This window comes from Patagioenas fasciata, chromosome 4 (genome assembly GCF_037038585.1).
Source record: "Patagioenas fasciata isolate bPatFas1 chromosome 4, bPatFas1.hap1, whole genome shotgun sequence".
NCBI classification, from domain to species: Eukaryota; Metazoa; Chordata; class Aves; order Columbiformes; family Columbidae; genus Patagioenas; species Patagioenas fasciata.
In genome coordinates, this window is record NC_092523.1 from 1279308 (window position 1) to 1299440 (window position 20133).

The 20133-nt window shown below is 50.8% G+C and overlaps 1 protein-coding gene across 10 annotated transcripts in view; it reads left to right on the plus strand.

Moving 5' to 3' along the window:
* DYSF (dysferlin) overlaps positions 1-13326 on the plus strand; it is a 104828-nt gene extending 91502 nt beyond the window's left edge. For all 10 annotated transcript variants that reach the window (XM_071808423.1, XM_071808425.1, XM_071808427.1 and 7 more), the window contains 5 exons: positions 211-310; positions 1473-1651; positions 2322-2431; positions 3023-3170; positions 10287-13326. In XM_071808423.1, coding sequence (XP_071664524.1) covers positions 211-310; positions 1473-1651; positions 2322-2431; positions 3023-3170; positions 10287-10325 — 576 coding nt within the window. In that variant the 3' untranslated portion in view covers positions 10326-13326. The remainder of the gene's footprint in view (positions 1-210; positions 311-1472; positions 1652-2321; positions 2432-3022; positions 3171-10286) is intronic.
* Positions 13327-20133: the final 6807 nt, after the last annotated feature.

Sequence of the window (20133 nt, forward strand, 5' to 3'; positions counted from 1 at the left end):
CTTGGACTTCCCACTGGGCATCCTGGTCCAAGGGCTGCCCCAAACCAGTGGCTTTGGCCTTGGACAACTGGAGAAGGACCCAGCATGAGCGATACTTCACAGGACTTCCCCAGCTTGGAGATGACAGCGCTCTGGGTCTTCCCACTTCTACGAAAAAGCCATTCATTTCTTAGTTTATTGATGTATTTTTCTTTGCTGGCATGATTGCAGGAGCACTTCTGGAGCTTGGACAAGACAGAAAACAAGATTCCACCGCAGCTCATCTTCCAGATCTGGGACAACGACAAGTTCTCCTTCGATGACTATTTGGGTAAGTCAGGAGAGCTGTTTTTTTGGCTCCATTCCTGCTGATGCAGACGGGAAGGAAAAAGTTATTGAATCCTTTCAGGAGATGAAGAAAGCGTAACAAGACCAGTTTAAGCCACTGAACAGGATTCAGTGTCAGCACTGTAAGCCCAGGACTGGTGCTAAGTGGTTTGTGTTGGGCAGATTTCCAGTCCCAGCCTGTTCCTGGGCTGACACGATGCTGAGCGCATCATCCGATCCCAACGGAGCCACCACCTTCCAAGAAGGCCCCAATTCTCCGTGACTCAACTGAGTCTGCGATGAGACGTGCTCGTTCATCACGTATTCGAGCTGCGACCACCAGGCGGGATCAGGCTCCTCTCCTTGCCTTACCTGGGGTGTTTCGACATGAGCACAGCTCAGTCCAACGCTTGCCTTTTTTCAGTGCTAACCTCATTAATCATCCTCAGAAGTCGAGATTTGTGCCAAGAGAAAAATAAAACAAACCCCTCTAATAGGAAAAATCGCAGAGCCTTGCGGCAGATGAGCTGTGCAGAAGCTGGAGGTTCCAGCATTACAGGTTTTTGGTTGGATCGTGCTCTGCCTTTCATTTTGCCACTAAAAATCCCCCAAAATCAGAAGCTTCACTGAGGCTGTATGTGATAAAGATCCTTTACACCTTGTCTTTGATTAATCACGTAGGCTGAGTGCCGAATTAACCTCTCCAAGGTGTGTTTTCCAGTTCTGGCTCTGCACGTCATGAGCTCTTTGCTGCCAACATTCATTTTTTGCAAATTCCAAAAAAACCCCGTAGTTTTTGGTTTTTGCAAAGCACTTTTAATCAAAAGGGTTTCACAAAAAAACCCTGATCTGTGCTGTTATTTTCACTGGTTTTAAGAATCTAGACATGAGGAAGAAATTGTTGTGCCTGAGGGTGGTGAGAGCCTGGGCAGGAACCCAGAGAGGTGGTGGCTGAACCATCCCTGGAGACATCCCAGGCCAGGCTGGACGGGGCTCTGAGCAACCTGAGCTGGTGAAGATGTCCCTGTCATGGCAGGGGTGGCACTGGTTGGGTTTGGAAGGTCCCTCCAACCCAAACTATTCTATGATTCTGATTCTATGAAAGATTCCATGTTCTAAGGACCTGTTACACTGAGATGTCCTCCTGTTAATGTTCCTCCTTGCAGGCTCCATCCAGATGGACCTCAACAAGATGCCCAAGCCTGCCAAGACCGCTGAGAAGTGCTCCTTGGAGCTGGTAGATGAGACCTTGGCTTCAGGTCGCTTTGTGTCACTCTTCGAGCAGAAAACCGTCAAGGGCTGGTGGCCCTGTGTGGCTGAGCAGGATCACAAGAAGATCCTGGCGGTGAGGTGTCCTCTGCACATGTTCTCATGGGGAACTCACTCAAGGCATTGTGGCTGGGCAGGATTCCGTGATCAGGGCAGGAAACACAGTCTTGGGCTGCAGATTCACAAGCTGGACCAGCTTTTGTGGGCAGGATGTCTTCCAGGGTTTGTCCAGCACCACGCAAATGCCTCAGAAGCAATGATTTGTTCTGTGGGATTTTTGCTGTGGCTTTGGAACGTGCCTCCTCATCCGACTCTGTACCGTATCCATTCTTAATAATATTGTGTGGGGAAAGGGAAGGGTTTTAGCTGCCAGACTGATATATTTAAATACAAATGCCTGGGCTCCTGTTCAAGTCTTTGGCGACTGTTCAATTCAGGTAAAGGAGTCCGGGCAGTGAATTAAATCATTCAGCAAAAGACCCTCAAGTCAGTTGCCTTCAGTTGAGTGTCAGTGACATTTGAGGTGTCCTGGAGCATCTGCTGAGAAAGTGGGAGTGGGCAGGTGAGGGACCTGTGTGAAATCTGCTCTTACTGGGCTCCTCACGGCCCTTGTTGGTGTGGTTGGGTTACACTCAGAGTAGGTTTTCTTTCCCCAGTCAGTATTTTGCATCATACATTCGTTTCTCATCTCTCTTTTTTTTTTTGTCTGTTTTGTTGATAAGTTTGTTTTTGTTTGACCCACACAGGGCAAACTGGAGATGACCTTGGAAATTGTGGCCGAACAAGAGCATGAAGAGCGGCCAGCTGGCGTAGGGCGGGATGAGCCGAACATGAACCCCAGGCTGGAGGACCCCAAGTAAGAGCATTTTGAATGGAAAACTAACCACCAGGGCACAGAGTTTTCAAGAGGAAATTGAAAATCTGGGCTCCCAGTTGGAGGTCTGCTGTCTACAACGGGCTTGCTCCCCTGTAGGCTCAGTTTCTCAACTGTTTAAGCTTAAACTATGAGCCATTGAGAGGAAATGGCCTCGAGTTGCACCAGGGGAGGTTGAGGTTGGATGTGGGGCGCAATTTCTTCCCCAAAGGGCTGTGGGGCATTGGAACAGGCTGCCCAGGGCAGTGCTGGAGTCACCATCTCTGGAGGGCTGGACAGACGGACAGGAGGTTCTCAGGACATGGGGCAGGGACAAGGCTGGGGGAACAGTTGGACTTGATGACCTTAAAGGTCTTTTCCAATCAAAACGATTCTGTGATCCTGTACAAGCTGAGGCTGTCCAGGGTGGCTGGGAAGCTGGTCTGGACCACCAAGGAGACCCTTTGACGTGGTCCTCCCAGAGGGATGCGGGTTTAAAGGATGAGCAGCCGGGGTATGTTCATGGGGCTGGGGATCCAGGAGGGTGGAACTACCATGGAACTCAGCCATGACGTCAACTCCGTTTGTCTCCAGGCGCCCAGAGACCTCGTTCCTGTGGTTCACCTCCCCGTACAAGACCATGAAGTACATCCTGTGGCGTCGGTACAAGTGGGTGGTTATCCTGGCCATTGTGCTCTTCATTTTACTGCTCTTCCTGGGGATCTTCATCTACGCCTTCCCGGTACGATGGGTGCAGGGGAGGATGGGGGGTTGACCAAGGTCTTGGCTGTTCCCCTAGGTCTCCATCCCTGCGACCTCTGTGGTGACAGAGATGGTGACAGCACACGTGGCTGCAGACACCCTGAGGAACAACCTGGTGGGACCATGATGGGTCACAAAGAGAGTTTGTGTTTCTGGTCTCTGCTGCAGACTCACTGCGAGGTGCTCACCTCTTCGCACCTGTGTTTTAATTTGTGTCTAATAACCCTGAGGTTAACTGATTTTCTTAGGGGCATTGTTTAGTGCTGGAGTCAGGTTATGGTTGGACTCGATGATCTTGAGGCTCTCTTCCAACCAATATGATTTTACGATGGTTTTCAAAGAGGTTTGAGCAGCTGATGTCAGAGGTGAGAAAATCCCTGATGGTCATGCAGCCCAATGAGCAATGCGGCCGTTTTACTGGGTTGAGCAGCAGCAAAAATCGCAGCGGTCTGTAATTCTTTAGAGTTGCGGAGAAATTTATAGGTGTTTGGTCAGGCCTATCTCTCGTTATCAAGGCTCGGAGCACGTTGTACCAACGTAATGTCTGAGACGAGGGGGTTTTCACCTCATTCATCAAGAAAGTGGCTTTTTCTTGCCTTACCATCAGTTCCACTGCAAAGCAAAATAAATAATACCGGAGCCCGTGCCTCCAGCTTGGCTTGGGATGGGGTTTTGGATCCTCCTCTGTTTCTACGGCACTAGAATAATTCATGCTGGTTCTTGGATGCATTTCCCCTCCTCCCAGACTGATAAGAAAAATGACCAGCCTCCCCCTTTCCAGCACTTAACAAATTCTGCTCCTTCTAGGTGATTTTTTTTCTTAAGCAAAGAACCCCTTGGGGTAATTTATAACTTCACGTGGGAGAACGCGGCTGCGTTTTGCAGATGGCTTTATGTGCCTGCAACGTGCAACCGAAAAGCGAGGTGTGGAATTTCTCCTCGCCGCCGTAATCGCTTTCAGATGATTTGAAGTCGTGCGCACTCGGTTGTTCCTGTTGAGAAAGAAGGGATTAAATCATGGCTCTCCCCATCCCTCTGTCCTCCTGTCCATGGGAAGGGCTGGAGAAACCATTCCAGAGGTGCTAAGTAGTAAGAAGGAGGCAATAATTGTGAAAGCACAGGTTTCTGCGGCGTTGCCTCCTCCCTGCTCTGTACTCGGAGCCCTTCGTGGAGACTCCGTGTTATGTCAAATAGCAGAAACCAACTCTTTTCCCCCAAAAACTCAGTGTTTTCCTGGAGCTGCAAGTGGTTTTGCTGTTCGTTCCAGCGGCATCACACAAAAACAACGCAAATATTGATTTACACTCGTTATTACTTGGGATTTTTCCCTCTTTCCTAGCTAAACGTTGTTGTATTTAATTACACTTTGGTCGGGTCGATTTTTATTCAGATTTTGAAAAAGCAAGGCCGTGTTTCATGGGATGTTTCTGGTTTCATGCATTTGGCCGCCTTCCCCTGGATTTTTGAGCTTCTGTGTCTGCTCGGAGATTGAGCTCAGCAGGCACCCAAATCTGGCGGTCGCGCTGGTGGTGCCTGGCTACGAAGGATGCTCCTGGCATCCCAGCTTTTGGCCGAGCTCACCACGACATCCCTGACTAAACGCGTGGAAAAACCAATCCCTCCTCACTTCTGTTCTGATTCGTGTGCCAGGAGCACCATCGGGTCCTGTTTAAGATAAGGACCTCACTGCGTTTACTGCTGGAGGTGGAATCCTCGCTCTGCGTGGGCAGTTTGGAGATCCCATGGGGCAGGGAGAGGATTTGTGTGTGTGTCCTGCCCCTCTCATCCTGGAAAAGGGCTGATGGTGGGAGGGAGGCATCAAGGGAATCCTGTTAGGGCACAGGGACCACCAGTCCGAGCAGAACAGGGACGACCAGTCCGAGCAGGACAGGGACCACCAGTCCAAGCAGGACAGGGACCACCAGTCCGAGCAGGACAGGGATCACCAGTCCGAGCAGGACAGGGACCACCAGTCCGAGCAGAACAGGGACCACCAGTCCGAGCAGAACAGGGACGCAGGGATGCAAGGGCTGCAGACAGAGCGGGGTTCAAACTCTTTCCCTGCTTCTGTTGCCCTTTTTGCTCTGGCCGTGTGTTGAAGTTTGATTGCGGGATGACAATAAACCCATGGCAGATGTATTGTTAAGCCCCGCTTCCACCTTTAGTCCCTCCCTCTGCCCCCTTCCCACTCAGGACAGGCGATCGGGAGGGAAAGAAGGGCCGAGAGGAGAGAGTTGGAAAGACTAAAAATGTTTTACTAATGCTACCAATAAAAATAGAGAAAATAATACAAAATATACAAAACCAATCTGAAAGTCCCAGCAACTGCAGAGCTGGCACCCACAGTCCTGGACTGGACTCTGCAGCCAACCGCAGCTGGATTCACTCTGTCACTGTCCCTGGTTTGCAGGGACGACGCGCAAAGTCACCTCTTAATGTTGGCCATAGGGAAAAGGGCCGAGATCCTTGTGATCTCCCACTTTTATATGAAATGTGACGTGAATGGGATGGAATAGTTAGTTGGTCAGTTTTTGGTCACCTGTTTCTCGTTGCCCCTCTCGTGGGATGTGCGTCCATCCTTATCAAACATCCTCACATTCCATTGCTATGTCTACCGAAACATGTATTTAGCTTTTCAGGAAAATGCAGTCAGTAAGAAGACTTCAGCTGGCAGAAAAATTCACTAAAAGAGAAAATTTGATTCAACAAAGCCAGGACACGGTGTATGAAGGGCTCGCCTGCAGGTTTCTCCTTGTTGGGAGCTTTGCTGGGACCTCCAATGTCCTTCCAGTCATTGCTGTTCAGCAGCTGGCCCTGGGCTCAGCGGGAGCCTGGGGACCTGCCTGCAACCTCAGTGTCCCTGCCTGCAACCTCAGTGTCCCTGCCTGCAACCTGAATGTCCCTGCCTGCAACCTGAATGTCCCTGCCTGCAACCTCAATGTCCCTGCCTGCAACCTCAGTATCTCTGCCTGCAACCTCAGTATCTCTGCCTGCAACCTCAGTGTCCCTGCTTGCAACCTGAATGTCCCTGCCTGCAACCTGAATGTCCCTGCCTGCAACCTCAGTGTCCCTGCCTGCAACCTCAATGTCCCTGCCTGCAGATTGCACGCCCTGCCTGCAGATTGAATACCTCTGCCTGCAGATTGCATGCCCTGCCTGCAGATTGAATACCTCTGCCTGCAGATTGCACGCCCTGCCTGCAGATTTAATGCCTCTGCCTGCAGATTGCATGCCCTGCCTGCAGATTGAATACCTCTGCCTGCAGATTGCATGCCCTGCCTGCAGATTGAATACCTCTGCCTGCAGATTGCACGCCCTGCCTGCAGCCTGAATCTCCTGCCTGCAGCATGAATGTCCCTGCCTGTAGCTTGAATGCCTCTGCCTGCAGTCTATATGGCCCTGCCTGCAGATTGCACCCCCTCCCTGCAGATTGCACCCCCTGCCTGCAGATTGCATCCCCTGCCTGCAGATCGCACCCCCTGCCTGCAGATCACGTCCCCTGCCTGCAGATCACGTCCCCTGCCTGCAGATCGCATCCCATGCCTGCATGCAGCCTCTCCACCTGGCACCAGCTCCCGCCAGGGAACTCTGAGCCCGGCTCAAAGCTTCTCCTGTTTGAACTGAGCCTGAGGACACCAAGAGAGGATCCTCTTTTACCTGTTGTATATATAGATTTATACAATATCCCCTGGGAATCTGCAGGTTCCAAGCGCTAAGGTCACCCTGCACAGGTCACCCTCCATCCCAGACACGTAGGAATCCTCCCTGGAAACAAACCCAGGGCGTTTTCATTGGCTCTTGGTGTAAAAATGGGATTATTTGGATTTATTCCTAGTGCCCATATAGTGCTGAAAGCTTCCGACCACAGTCCCGGCTTTGTGGTCAGAGGAGCTGGAGAATAAGAGCAAATGTCCTGCTCGACCGCGCCGTGATTCCACCTGGAACAGCGAAGGACCATCTATGGTTCCCAATAGGAGTGTCCAAAAAAACCAGTGTTTCCCAAAAACTCAGGATTTCTAGGGAAAATGCTGGTGTCTTGGTCTTGTTCAGAGTACACCTCATGAGACACTTCACACCCCAGGGAAATATTTTCCCCATTGAGGCGAGAAACAAAATATTCTGCAGAATATTATATGCAAATATTCTGCAATATATATAAATAAATATATTTAAATATATTTAAATATATATATAATATAGAAAAATCTATTTTTTATGTATATTAAAGCTGCTTTGTGGAATCAGAAAGCTTTGAAGACGTGGTGCCTTTGCGCTTCCCCCATCCTCAGGGCACTGAGAACATGGGGTGGATCATGGGCTGGAACACAGATCTTCCCGTTCCTCCTCTCGGGTCCTCTTCAAAGTCCCTTGTCCAGGAGACCTTTGTGCAACCAGGAGCTGTTTTCCAGCCAGGGAACGTGCCGTGGTTGCCTTGGGGGGATTTGGGGTCCCTGGAAGGGGCCGTGAGTGCTTTGGGATGAAGAGAAGGTTCCTCAGGACGTGGGGAGCCGGGAGCACGAGAGCTTTAGGCACAGGTCCATGAGAGATCAGTCATCATTAGTGCGACTGTTTACAGAGCAGCTCGTTTTAGTGGGTGAAAGGCCATTTCCAACCGAAAAGCCTTCTGGTTTTGGGTGGAAAACTGCATGGTATTGCAAATTCCCTTAAAAAAAAAAAAAAAGTTGTCTGGTTTTACAAAAATAGGAAAAAAACATTGAAAATCTGATATTCTGAGGTTCTTCTTTTTTAACTTGGGCTCTTCCACCCTGTCCCAGTGTCAGGTTCAGGCTCCCCCCTGGTTTGCCTTCGCTCTCTTTGTGGAGGGGTTGTTGTTATGGTCGCTACAAGCTGGGACTATGGGAAGAATTCCCTGGATATTTCCCATATGATTTTCTTAGACAGTCCCAAGATTCCGCTTGACATCAGGAGACTCCTTAAACAATAAATGCAAGTGTAATGAGACCCAGCAGCTGGATGTTGAAGGTAGAGGTTGAGGTTGGATGTGGGGAACAATTTCTTCCCCAAAGGGCTGTGGGGCATTGGAACAGGCTGCCCAGGGCAGTGCTGGAGTCACCATCCCTGGAGGGCTGGACAGACGGACATGAGGTTCTCAGGACATGGGACAGTGCCAAGGGTGGGTTATGGTTGGACTTGATGACCATGAGGGTCTTTTCCAACCATTCTGTGATTCTATTCCAGTGGAAATCAGATGCTAATTTTCAAGGCAAAGGGTAACGAACCATTAGAACAGTTAGCCAAAGGTTGTGGTAAATTCATCGTTGCTCAAGCCGTCCACATACCAAGATTATATGTCTTTCTCCAAGATACGGTCCAGTTCCACCCCAAACTCCTGTCCCGCAGTGCTTGTTTATGGCACTTTTGTGGCTTTTTGGGAAGGTGCAGTGACTTGGATGGACTTTCATCCGACGTTGCCATGGCTGAGAAGAGCTTTGCCTTCTGCTCTGGCAGCCGTTGGGTGAAAGTCTTGGGCTGGACACAAAGCCAGAAGAAGAGGTTATGAAAGTCCAGCGTAGGTTTTCTGCATCCGTTCCATGTAAGGAATACTGTGGTGAAGTGATCTCCCCAAAACCGTCGTTATTGTAAAGATTTTAGTAGCTACTACCATAGAAAAAAGTCGTGCTCCTTCCAGCTGGAGCAGCACCATGAAAATGTTTACTGGCTTTTAAAGCTCTGTTTGTGTTCTGCAAGCCCAGCGTCGCTCCCATCGCCATCCATTCTAATTACAGCCCGCTCGCTGCGCTGATTGATAATCCTGCTTGGCTTTCAGCACTTCGTTCATACAGATTCGTAGCTGGACAGAAAGACTCGCTCCCCTCCTGAATGGTCAAATCGTAAAAAATAGGAGTGTTTTGGAGGACAGACTCTGAAGACAAATGGAGGGGTAATTAATTCCAAGGTTGGATGTCGCTGGAGGCTTTTCTAATGACTTCTGGTGAACTGCCCTAACTTCGCTTGCTTGATTTATGGCATTATTAGAAATCCTCGCTGGCAAACTGCCTTAGGATTTGCTACACGTTGTCATTTATCAAGATGCCTTTGGTCAGACTTGACTTCTGTTGTGTGTTGGTTTTTTTCTCCTCTGTTTGCCCCATTTCTCCGCAGATTTTGCTGATAGCGACCATTATGCTTTATTTCCAAAGTTGTTGGTTCTTATTTTTTTAAAGTGACAAAGCGATAGAACATCCTGTCCCAGTTAAACTCAGTATGTTTAGGAGGGACTTCCAAGCGGGCCAGTGTGTGGTCACGGGGCTTTAAATCAGCTTTAGATCTAGCTCTTTCCAAACAACCTAAACATGCGTCTCAGTCTGCATTGTCATCGTGGTCTTGATAAGCAGCGTTTGCACAGCTTATTCTTTGACGGGTTCTTTGGAGGTAATCCATGGATCTCAGAGATGATCCAGTCCAACCCTTGGTCCGACTCCAGTCCATTGACCAGATCATGGCACTAAGTGCCATGGCCAATCTCAGTTTACAAACCTCCCTGGCCGGTGAGTCCAGCACCTCCCTGGGCAGCCATTCCAATGCTGACCACTCTCTCTGCACAGAATTGCTTTCTCATCTCCAGCCTCAATTTCCCCTGGCAGAGTTGAAGCCCATGCCCCCTTGTCCTGTTGCTGACTGCCTGGGAGAAGAGCCCAATCCCCCCTGGCTAGAACTGCCCTTCAGGTCGTTCTAGAGAGTGCTGAGCTCACCTCTAAGCCTTCTCTGCTCCAGACTGAACAAGCCCAGCTCCCTCAGCCTCTCCCCATAGGGCTTGTGCTCAAGTCCCTTCCCCAGTCTTGCTGCTCTTCTCTGGACCCGCTCCAGCACTTCAATCTCTTTCCTGAGCTGAGGGGCCCAGAACTGAACACAACACTCCAGGTGTGGCCTCCCCAATGCGGAGCACAGGGGAAGGATCACTTCCCCTGATTAGGAATAAAACAAGTAGCAATTATGGATGGTTAATACATCCCATCCCCAACATAAAATACAAGCCAATTTTTAATACGCGGCCCCAAGAAATGCTTTAACGTCGGTGTGCCGCCCGGTTGTACCTGCTCCAAATCAGCTTTTCTCCCTTGTTTCCCACCTCCAGAACTACGCTGCTATGAAGCTGGTGAAACCTTTCCACTGAAGCCGTGCTGGAAGGCGCCTGGAATTGATCGGTGCTTGCCGGTGGGTTTTGGGGAGAAGCTGTGGCCTGTGCACCCATGGATGGAGGTGGGGAAGGAGCTGCCTCTCAGCCCCGACGCTGCTGCCAACAACACGCGGAAAAATGAAGATACGACCTACCCTGACGCTGTGTGCAGTCCCACCTGCAGCACCCGCCTGGAAGCAGCACGTAAAACACTTATTCTGAAATATTTCATGGTTTACTTCTTTGTCTATCTGGTTTTTTTTGTTTTCCAACTTTTTAGAAGTTTTCTGTTAGTCTGCTGTGGTTTGTAGAGCCTGAACACCAGTGCAGAACTGGAGAGATGGGGGAGAAAAGGGCATTTTGCTGCGTGTTGTGCGAGCAGACCAGGGTTTAGCGGAGGAGTCTCGGGCAGCGCCTCCAACCCAACGCCTCCCACGCTCTTCTCTGCCCTCTGAACCAGCCTCTGTTTCCCTTCACCGTGCAGCGTGTATTACCTGGTTTATAGGAGTATAAAGCCTACTGAAGGTGAAATGTGCTGCATACATTGCTTTTCCAAAGAGAGCAAACGCCACAGGACCCAAGGGAAAGGCTGAGATGCAAAATCCGGGCAGGGGTTGGTTGTAACTGCTAAACCAAAAGTCCCGTTGAGTTCTGTGCGACTTGCACGGTCTGGCTCGTGCTTTTTGGAGCTTGTTTTCCCTCTGAGCTGCTCTTTCACCTCTACAGCCCCACACCCCTCCCTGCAAAACCAGTTCTGTAGTGGCGGAGAGCGGAGTCGGGCTGAGCCCGACCCTGAGCATCCCCAGGAGCAAAGCTTGGCTTTTAGACTTGGCTTTTCTCCTCCCCTGCTCTCTGCAACCCCTGCAGCCGCAGCTGGGCCTATGTATTTGTCTTTTTTCTTTTTCTCCTGTGCTGCAAACCATGCTCAAGCGAACCAGCACACAGCGCCTGCAGAACTGCTGGGCGCCGATGGGCAGATCCCCGTGCCTCTGGGAGCGGGGCTGCTGGATTTGTGCTCCGCAAACAGCTCCTGATGAGCCGAGTCCTGCAGGGCTGGCTCAGCCTCCCCCCGAGCAAACGGCAGCCGTGACGGGGCCGGGACGGCAGCGCTGGGACACTTCTCATGCTTTTTATTCCCTCCTCCTGTCCGTCTGTCTCTCTGTGATCAGACGGATTCTAATCAAAGCAGCATTAGCTTCCAATTGTCATCCCGCATCCACTCATCCCATAAGGAACAGGGGCATCAAGCCTGAAAGCAAATGTCCCTTAGAGAGACGAGCGTCCCGCTGCTCCGGCGTGGTGTGGGTTTTGCTGTGGTCCCTCTGATGGTGAACAGGCGTTTCCCTGCTGCCCTTCAGCAGGACGAGACGCATCGTCCTTGGTTGTGTTTGTCCCCCGGGGCTGTTGCTGCTCAGCCTCACACGTGAGAACAAGTAGCAGCGAGAAGTGATCCCGGGGGATCAGAGTTTCTCAGGACAAACTGTGCTAATGTCGGCTCCGGCTCCAACAAAGCACTTAAGCCTGCGCTTAGCAGAAAGCAGGGGAAAAAAAAGCCCATGCCTAATTGCTTTGCTGGATTGGGATGAGCATTAAACCCCTGGTTATTCGGTTCTGTGACAGCACCCAGACTGCACGGGGCGCCTCGTCCCATGGGTGACGATGATGCCTGTGACACAGAGATAAAACCCGTCCTTGCTGCTGAGATTCGGCTCATCCAGGTCCATTTCCCCAAAGCAGCAGCTGTGAAGGTGGCTCAGGGCTTGCACACCCCGGGGCGGGTGTTTCATTTTACCAGCACAGTCAAATGCTTCATTTTTTGGCATTTATTCTGTTTTTTTCCCAAAAAATCTCCCAATATCCTTTCCATCCACACCCCCATTTATTAAGCACCATTGAACTACCAGATCTTGGTCAAATTCCCTGTAATGCTTTCTCCTCTAGGATGTGATGAGCTGGTGCTTGTGTTTGCACCTTTCTTAATGAGTTTCATACTGTAATGGATTTTGGACTGGTTGTTCCTCGCACCCGTTCCGCCAGGGGGGTCTCTGTGTGTCACCAAGGGCTGGCACGGCTCTCCTGTCCACAGCGCTAAATCAGGGACGTTATTTCACTTCCTTGCTTTGGTTTGCGGAGATTGGGAAATTTCCCATCTCTGGGACCTTTACTTATTTCAGAAATTAAATCTTGGTGCCAAGAGCCCCCAAAGAAATCACAGAATCGTTTTGGTTGGAAGAGACCCTTAAGGTCATCAAGTCCAACCATTAACCCAACTCGAACACTAAACCACGTCCCTAAGAACCTCATCTATATCTGATGAGTGCAAAGCTGCTTATATCTGGGTGCTCATCACCCATCCCATCATGACAACCACTGTCTATCCCAGCACAGACAAGCAACCCTACCAAAACATGCTCCTGTGTTACTTATGTTTAACTAGCAACCTGAGCTGGTGAAGATGTCGCTGCTCATGGCAGGGGTGACACTGGATGAGCTTTGAAGGTCCCTTCAACCCAAACTGTTCAGTGATTCCGTGATTCTTCACAGACCATGTTTTATTGCCCAGCTCAAATTAAAAAGGGTCATCAGCGATAGGGAAGCAAGATCCAGAGCATCCCGTTGCAGGAGGACAAGGAGAGGGTTACAGCCCTGTGTGCAATGCTCTGTGCTCCCAGTCCGGGCTGCAGGGCCAGTTTTCACACCGAGATGATTCCGTGGGACTGTGGTGGATAAAAGCACGTCTGACCATCTGAAAATACCAGTTCAATCCCATTTGCGTTGCTGCTTGAACAGCCACATCCACCTCTTCGCCTGACTGTGGAGCTTGGTTGTGTCTCTCCACCAAAGCCAGCCAGGAGGTAGGACCTACATAAACTGTTCCCTGTGGCTCCTTGTTATTCAGGGCTTTGAAATGCCCGAAAATGTCTGTATCACCTGTCTATGCCTTATACACAATAATGCAAATCGCACTGTGGTTATAAATGAAATGCTCTGAAACCTCCTTTTCTCCTGGTGTGTTTTATTGTGTTGGCGGAACTACAGCTGGAACAGGACGGGGAAACAATGGTTGCTGTTCTCTTAACTCTGTGCTGCGGTTGCAAGGGAGCAGAAGCAAAATTTGGGAGAAGGTAGGACAGATATGGGACAGGGGTTGCAATCCCCATAGGTAACGCGGCCGCTCGTACCTCCGTCCATGCATTTTGCCCTGAGATGCTGCGTTGCGGAGCGGTGAAATACCCGGCTGTGGTGGGCGATGCTCCCCGGTGCTCTTGTGCGTGGTCCCCTGGTCCACGGTGCCGTGCAGGAGTTATGGGGGTCACACACCTTGTCCCGTGAGCTGGGAGATGGTGTGCGCGGCCTCACAAAGGTAATGGGGGATCTGGAGCGTCCCGTAAGGAGGAGGCACCTGTGGGTGGGTGAAGGAGCTTGTGCTGCTGTGGCTTTGGGGACCCAACCTCCAGTGTTTTCCTGGTGAGTTGCTTGCAAAGAGATTGATTGATACCCCCTTCATTAATAAGCCTGAACACCCAAAATACACTTACTGAAAGTGAGAGATGGCTGGGGAATGGGAGAGCGCGAAAGAATCCCTTGGATCTACAATTACCTGAAAGGAGCTTGGAGCCAGGGGGGTCGGGCTCTGCTCCCCAGGAACAAGCGCCAGGAGCAGAGGAAACGGCCTCAAGTTGCGCCAGGGGAGGTTGAGGTTGGATGTGGGAACAATTTCTTCCCCAAAGGGCTGTGGGGCATTGGAACAGGCTGCCCAGGGCAGTGCTGGAGTCACCATCCCTGGAGGGCTGGACAGACGGACGGGAGGTTCTCAGGGACATGGGTTAGTGCTCTAATCTTCAGCTGGGAAGGGTGAAAGAGCCCTCACCTTGCATGACACAACTGGTTTCAGTCTAAACTCGGGATCTAACCCCTTAAAATACTCTCAGATGGAGAACGGTGTTTGCTGATCCTGGAAAGTCCTCCCCGGTAGAGGGAAGCATAGAGAGGGCTATGATGAGCATGAAGGTAGCTCCATTTTCTCTGGAGCCCCTGGGCTGACATCCTGAGCTCTCCCCAGCCTCCCGCATGGCCGGCGCGGTCCCCCTGCTGCCGGGACACACGCCAGCCTGTCTGTGCTGCCGTCTGTGTCCGTCCCGCGCCAGCCGCACACCAGGCGCTCGGGATGGTTTTGTGCATCCCGTCTCGGCGCTCTGCCCTGCGCTGAGGACGGAGACACCCAAGCAATGGGGCGTGAAACTGCCGCCTCTCCTCTCCTCTCCGCCATGCATCAGCTTCCAGAAGGAAAATTAGCTTTTCTTTTCCTTCCCCCGCCTCGTCTGCTTTTCCCATTCACATCCCAGCCTCCTCACATAACGGGGGCTTTGAACACGCCTCGCAGCGGAGCAGCCTCGGCGCCGCAAAACGTTCTCTCACCTTGGAGTGCAACTCGGTCTGAGCTTTGACCTTCGGGGTGACACTGGGGAGACCCCCAAGCCCTTGGCTGTGCCTTGGAGCAGCGTCAGGGCTCCCGAACAACCCCTGAGAGGGTGGGGGGACACAGGCGCACGTTAACCAGTTTCCTTCTGGAAAGCTCCAGCTCAGAAGCACTTGTGGTGGTAACTTAATACGTTTTGCAGTTGTTGATGCTGTGATTACAAGACAAACAGCGATGCTGGAGACGCTGGTGCTACCAGGGGTTCGTTCAGGAGTCAGGCATCTGTGGCACTGGAAGCTGCACACGCTGCAGGAAAGTGGTCACTGTCTTCATAACATTAAAATGATCTGTTCTTCTCAGGCTGGATGGGGACTGGAGTAGGTCAGCGGCACATCCACGGCTCTTCTCCTCCACATAGGGATCAGGTTTTATGGCTTATAGGTTTGCTCTCTGCTCCCAGTGGCACCTTTGCAGATACAACTTTGTTGGGCATTGGAACAGGCTGCCCAGGGCAGTGCTGGAGTCACCATCCCTGGAGGTTGGACAGATGGACATGAGGTTCTCGGGGACTGCTGGACCTGGCAGTGCTGGGTTAATGGTTGGACTGCATGACCTTAAAGTTCTTTTCCAACCAGAATGATTCTATGATTTTGTGATTTTATGCTGTCAGCTGTGACTTGGCACCACCTAGAGGACCTCCAGCAACCAGCTCTGTCTGTGCCCCTCAGGATCTGGTGCTTAAGGTTTCAGTTCATCCATCCTGGCTGCAGAAACCTGCCATCCCAGGCAAAGTCAGCGTCTCACAGTTCCCATGCTTCCCAGATCCAAAGCTCTGCAGCAGAGGAGCCCACACTGACAGACACTGCAGAGAAAGATGCAGCAGGTTTGCAGCGGCAGTAGAGCCGGTTGTGATCCCTCTCCACTGTGAATGACTTGGGGTGGTTCAGCCTGGAGAAGAGAAGCTCCAGGGGGGCCTTTCTGGACTTAAAAGGGGCCCATAAGAAAGATGGGAACAGACTTTTGAGCAGGACCTGTTGTGATAGGACAAGGGGTGATGGTTTTAAACTAAAGGAGGGAGATTCAGGCTGGACATGAGGAAGAAATTGTTGGCCCTGAGGGTGGTGAGAGCCTGGCCCAGGTTGGGCAGAGAGGTGGTGGATGAAGCATCCCTGGAGACATCCCAGGCCAGGCTGGACGGGGCTCTGAGCAACCTGAGCTGGTGAAGATGTCCCTGCTCATGGCAGGGGGGGAACTGGGTTGCTGGGAAGGTCCCTTCAACCCAAATCATTCTCTGATTCCATGCACCCCTACCTGTGTGCTGGATGTCCGGTGTTAGTTCCAGTCCATGTGCACGATCATCCAGACTGCGAGGTGATAAAATAATCCCGTCTAAGGGTGGCTGTGGCTGCTGCTGCTTTGCTGAGCTGGAGGAGCCAAGACTGAACAAGTGTCACATAGCCCAGACCTTGTCTTTCACCATTAACTTGTCTTGTCCTGCTTCACAGCCCTGGAGGAGTCATTCTGTGTTCAGTCTTTAGGAGCTTGATGAGATCCAGCTGAGGTGTTTATTTGTGGCTGAGCAAATCCCATCAATAAGTCTGTAGAACATTGGCTGGAAATGTTTTATCCCCTCAATTTATGACTCCAGGATGACCTACAGACAACAAGAAGAAAGGAAACATGATTGTGATCCAGTTTGGCGTGTTTGCACCCCCTTGTGAACTTGTTGCTACAGGAGAAAGCAGAATCCCACAGCAGGACCTTGAGTGGGGCTGAGATTTTCTGTGCAGGGCAAGGACTTTCCCCATTAGGTGTCAAATATAACGCCAAATCATTGCAAAATAAGGCATGCAAGAGAATCAGTGCTGCGGGGTTTAACACCCCCTTTGCCATTTCTCTACCCTCCTTCTGGATCAGAGGCAGGAGATGAGATCGAATGGTTCCTCAGGCCTGGAGGGTGCTGCCGACATGCCAAGTTGTGGAAGAACTGTGCAAAGAAAACAGGGACATCAGTGAATTAGGGTCCCACGCTTTGGCCTGAGTCAATGCCACAACAAGGAGAGGTGTCTTGTGCTTTCTTTGCACCATGCCCATGAGGTTTTGGGGCACAGAAAGGGCTCAGCTACACTTGTCTCACTGTGGTGGTCATGGCATCTGCTCTTCTTGTCTTCAGCAAGGTCTGCACACTGAGTCTCAAGGACCACGTGCTTTCTGTCCATGCTTTGGACAAAGCTTTGTAGTACAAAGAGTCCACGTTGTGCCTGGGGTAGGCTGAACCAGGCTTGTCCTCAACCACGTCCACCCAGTCTATGGAGAGGAGGTTGAAGTTCTCCACGTTTCAGCTCCCCATGGCCAGAACACTGTGGTTTCCAGGCTCAGGCAACATTCTAGCAATGACTCGAAGACTGAGAGCATGGACAGAGGGTGAGCCTGGTCTGAGTGGTGATCTGGGATGTGTACAAGGCTGCGGGAGTTGAGACACCTTCAAACCACAGGTCCAGTTGGTTGACGTCAACAGAAACGTTTCTCCAAGTCATGTGTGCCCAGGCTGTACCTTCCCCCCTCTCTTTGGTCTTTTCTCCCTCTTTCCCCCACCCTCTCCTCCTTTTTCACTTCTGGTTTGCCATCAGTTTGTGTCCAGACCTCATCAAAACCCACCAGCCCATGGGGAATGGAGAATTACAGCCTCCCAAATTAGGAAAGCCCCAGCTCTCTCAGATCTGGCTTCTCTCTGCTTCTATGTCCTTCTTCTCAACATGAGAGAAATTCATCTGTTCTCCTACCTTCCAGTGATGGGACCTTGTGATGGTTTTCTCTGGAAGCAGCATAATCCTATGTTTATGAAAAGCACGAAGCCAGGGCACTTAAATTGGATCAGCAGCCGATGGAGGAGGCAGCAGCCTCTTTATCCCCTTTTTTCTTTGTCCTTTGGACCAGGCTCAAGGTTGTACTTCTGTCTGAAGCAAATAAAGACAAATGGGATTTGGTGGATATGGAAAAGGGAAGAAAAAAAAAAAACCAACAAAAAAACCCCAAACCTGAACAAGCAAGAGATTTATGGTTGCTGTTTGCCAATGAAAACACAGTGGGAAGAGTCATCTGCTTGCAATGTAGATGGCTGTAGGCTGGAAAACAAAGCCTGAATTGATTGTCCTCCTCTGTAGTCAACAGAGAACAATTGGCACCTGTGGAGATGAGTCACTGGAGCTGAAGAGAGTCTTAAAGTGGTGGGGCCGGGTCTGTCTGGGGACTTGGAGCTGCCCGGTGGCCCTAGGGGACAGGAAGGTCCTCAGTGCTGGAAGCTGGGTGAGATGCCACCAAGCCCAGGTCTGGTGGAGCTCCCCTTGCTGTAGTGTGTTGCTGCCCATCCCTTCTTTGTTACCCTGGGGACTGTGAGCAATCTGGAGTCAGGCCCCTCAAAACCATTACTCTTTTTTAGAAATTATGCAATCAGAAGGAAAGAAAATGGAAAGAATAATACAGAGGCCGCTTTTTTTTTTTCCCCTAGCTGTCTGAGTAATTAAGGATTTGAAATTCCAACATTTTCTTTGCAAGTAAAAATCCTAAAAATACCCATATAGCAGTGGCTGTTTTAAGAAATACCAGAAAACACAAATCTTATGGGCAATGGAGACAGCTGGTATCATCTTCCTCGTGGCTTGAACACAGGAAACCACACAGCAATGCTGGAGACCTTTGCTAATCCTCAAATGGTTCATAAAGAATGAACCGTTGAAAGGATAATCCCCTCCTTCATACCTTCCCCACCCATCTCAACCAGGCGATGGGGGGAATTAGCACCAGCTGGGGACCTGCCCCAGATGTTGTCCATTGTGGGCAACTTCGGCCTTTCTGCAGAACTGGAGTGGAGGGAGCCGGCCAAAGACCTGGAGAAGATGCAGGGAAGAGCTATGAGGTACCCGGGAGAATGGGGACTCCTTGTAGGAAAAGATTAGAAGACATAGGCTTGTTTAGCCCAGCAAGAAGTGGTCTCAGGGGTCTCCATCTGAGAGCCACAAAACAGACAGGAGTAAATCCCAACCAAGAAGAAGAGCTAAAAGAAAATGTTGTCATAAGAGCAAAAATAGAGAGGAAATGGCTATGGATACATTTCAGGGTTTTATTGCAGCTAGAGCATCGGTTGAGGTCGTATTGGGTGTCGACCTTCATAGGATCATAGAATAATTTTGGTGGGAAAAGAGCTTTCAAGATCATGGAGTCCACCCATAACCCACCCTGTCCTGCCCCATGTCCTGAGAACCTCCTGTCCGTCTGTCCAGCCCTCCAGGGATGGTGACTCCAGCACTGCCCTGGGCAGCCTGTTCCAATGCCCCACAGCCCTTTGGGGAAGAAATTGTTCCCACATCCAACCTCAACCTCCCCTGGGCAACTTGAGGCCATTGGCTCTGGTCCTTCCCTCAAGGTTGGACCCTCCTCCATGGTGCTTCATCTCCTCGTGCCTCAGGTTTCCACCACAGAGGGTTTGGTGCTTGAGGCTCAGTTGTGTCCTGTGAAGTCCTCAGCTCCTGCTGCATTGACCCAGGGTAGCAGGATCTGCTCTTTAGCTGCTCAACAGCTCCATCTGCCAGTTTTCAGTGTCCCCAGGATGCTCATCACTGTCTGCGAGGGAAGGTATTTTGCTAAATGTAGACACTCTCACCCTAAATCTGGTTCCAAGCTTGCAACAAGACTGGATAAAAGCAAATTTAATATGTGCTCACCTCCAGAACCTCTCAGACACTTCCAGTCTGAAAGCCACCCCACAGATGATTCAAGTTACTGTGACTACACTGGGACAAGTTCTACTGTCTTTATTTCACCCAAACTGTAAGGCCTTGGAGGGCTGGTATTGAAGTGTTCACTTCCTCTGTTACAAGTGAATTAATGGAGAACTAAACCTTGAAGGACAAGGAATTACTGTAGAGACTCCTGCAAAGAGCTACGAAGATGCTGAGGGGTCTGGAGCATCTTTGTGATGAGGAGACTGAGAGAGCTGGGGCTGCTCAGCTGGAGAAGAGATGTTGAGAGGGATCTGATCAATGGATCAATATCTCAGGGTGGGTGTCAGAGGATGGACCAGACTCTGTTCAGTGGTGCCCAGCGCCAGGGTGAGGGGCAACGGGCACAGACTGAAACACAGGAGGCTCCATCTGAATATGAGCAGAAACTTCTTTGCTGGGAGGTGCCAGAGCCTGGCCCAGGCTGCCCAGAGCGGGTGTGGAGTCTCCTTCTCTGGGACATTCAAACCCCCTGGACCCACCTGTGTGATCTGCTCTGGTGAACCTGCTTTAGGAGATGGGCTGATCTGGGGGATCTCCAGAGGTCCCTTCCAACCCCAGCCATTCTGTGATGCTGCGTTTCTGAATCCAGACAGTTCAGAGCTCC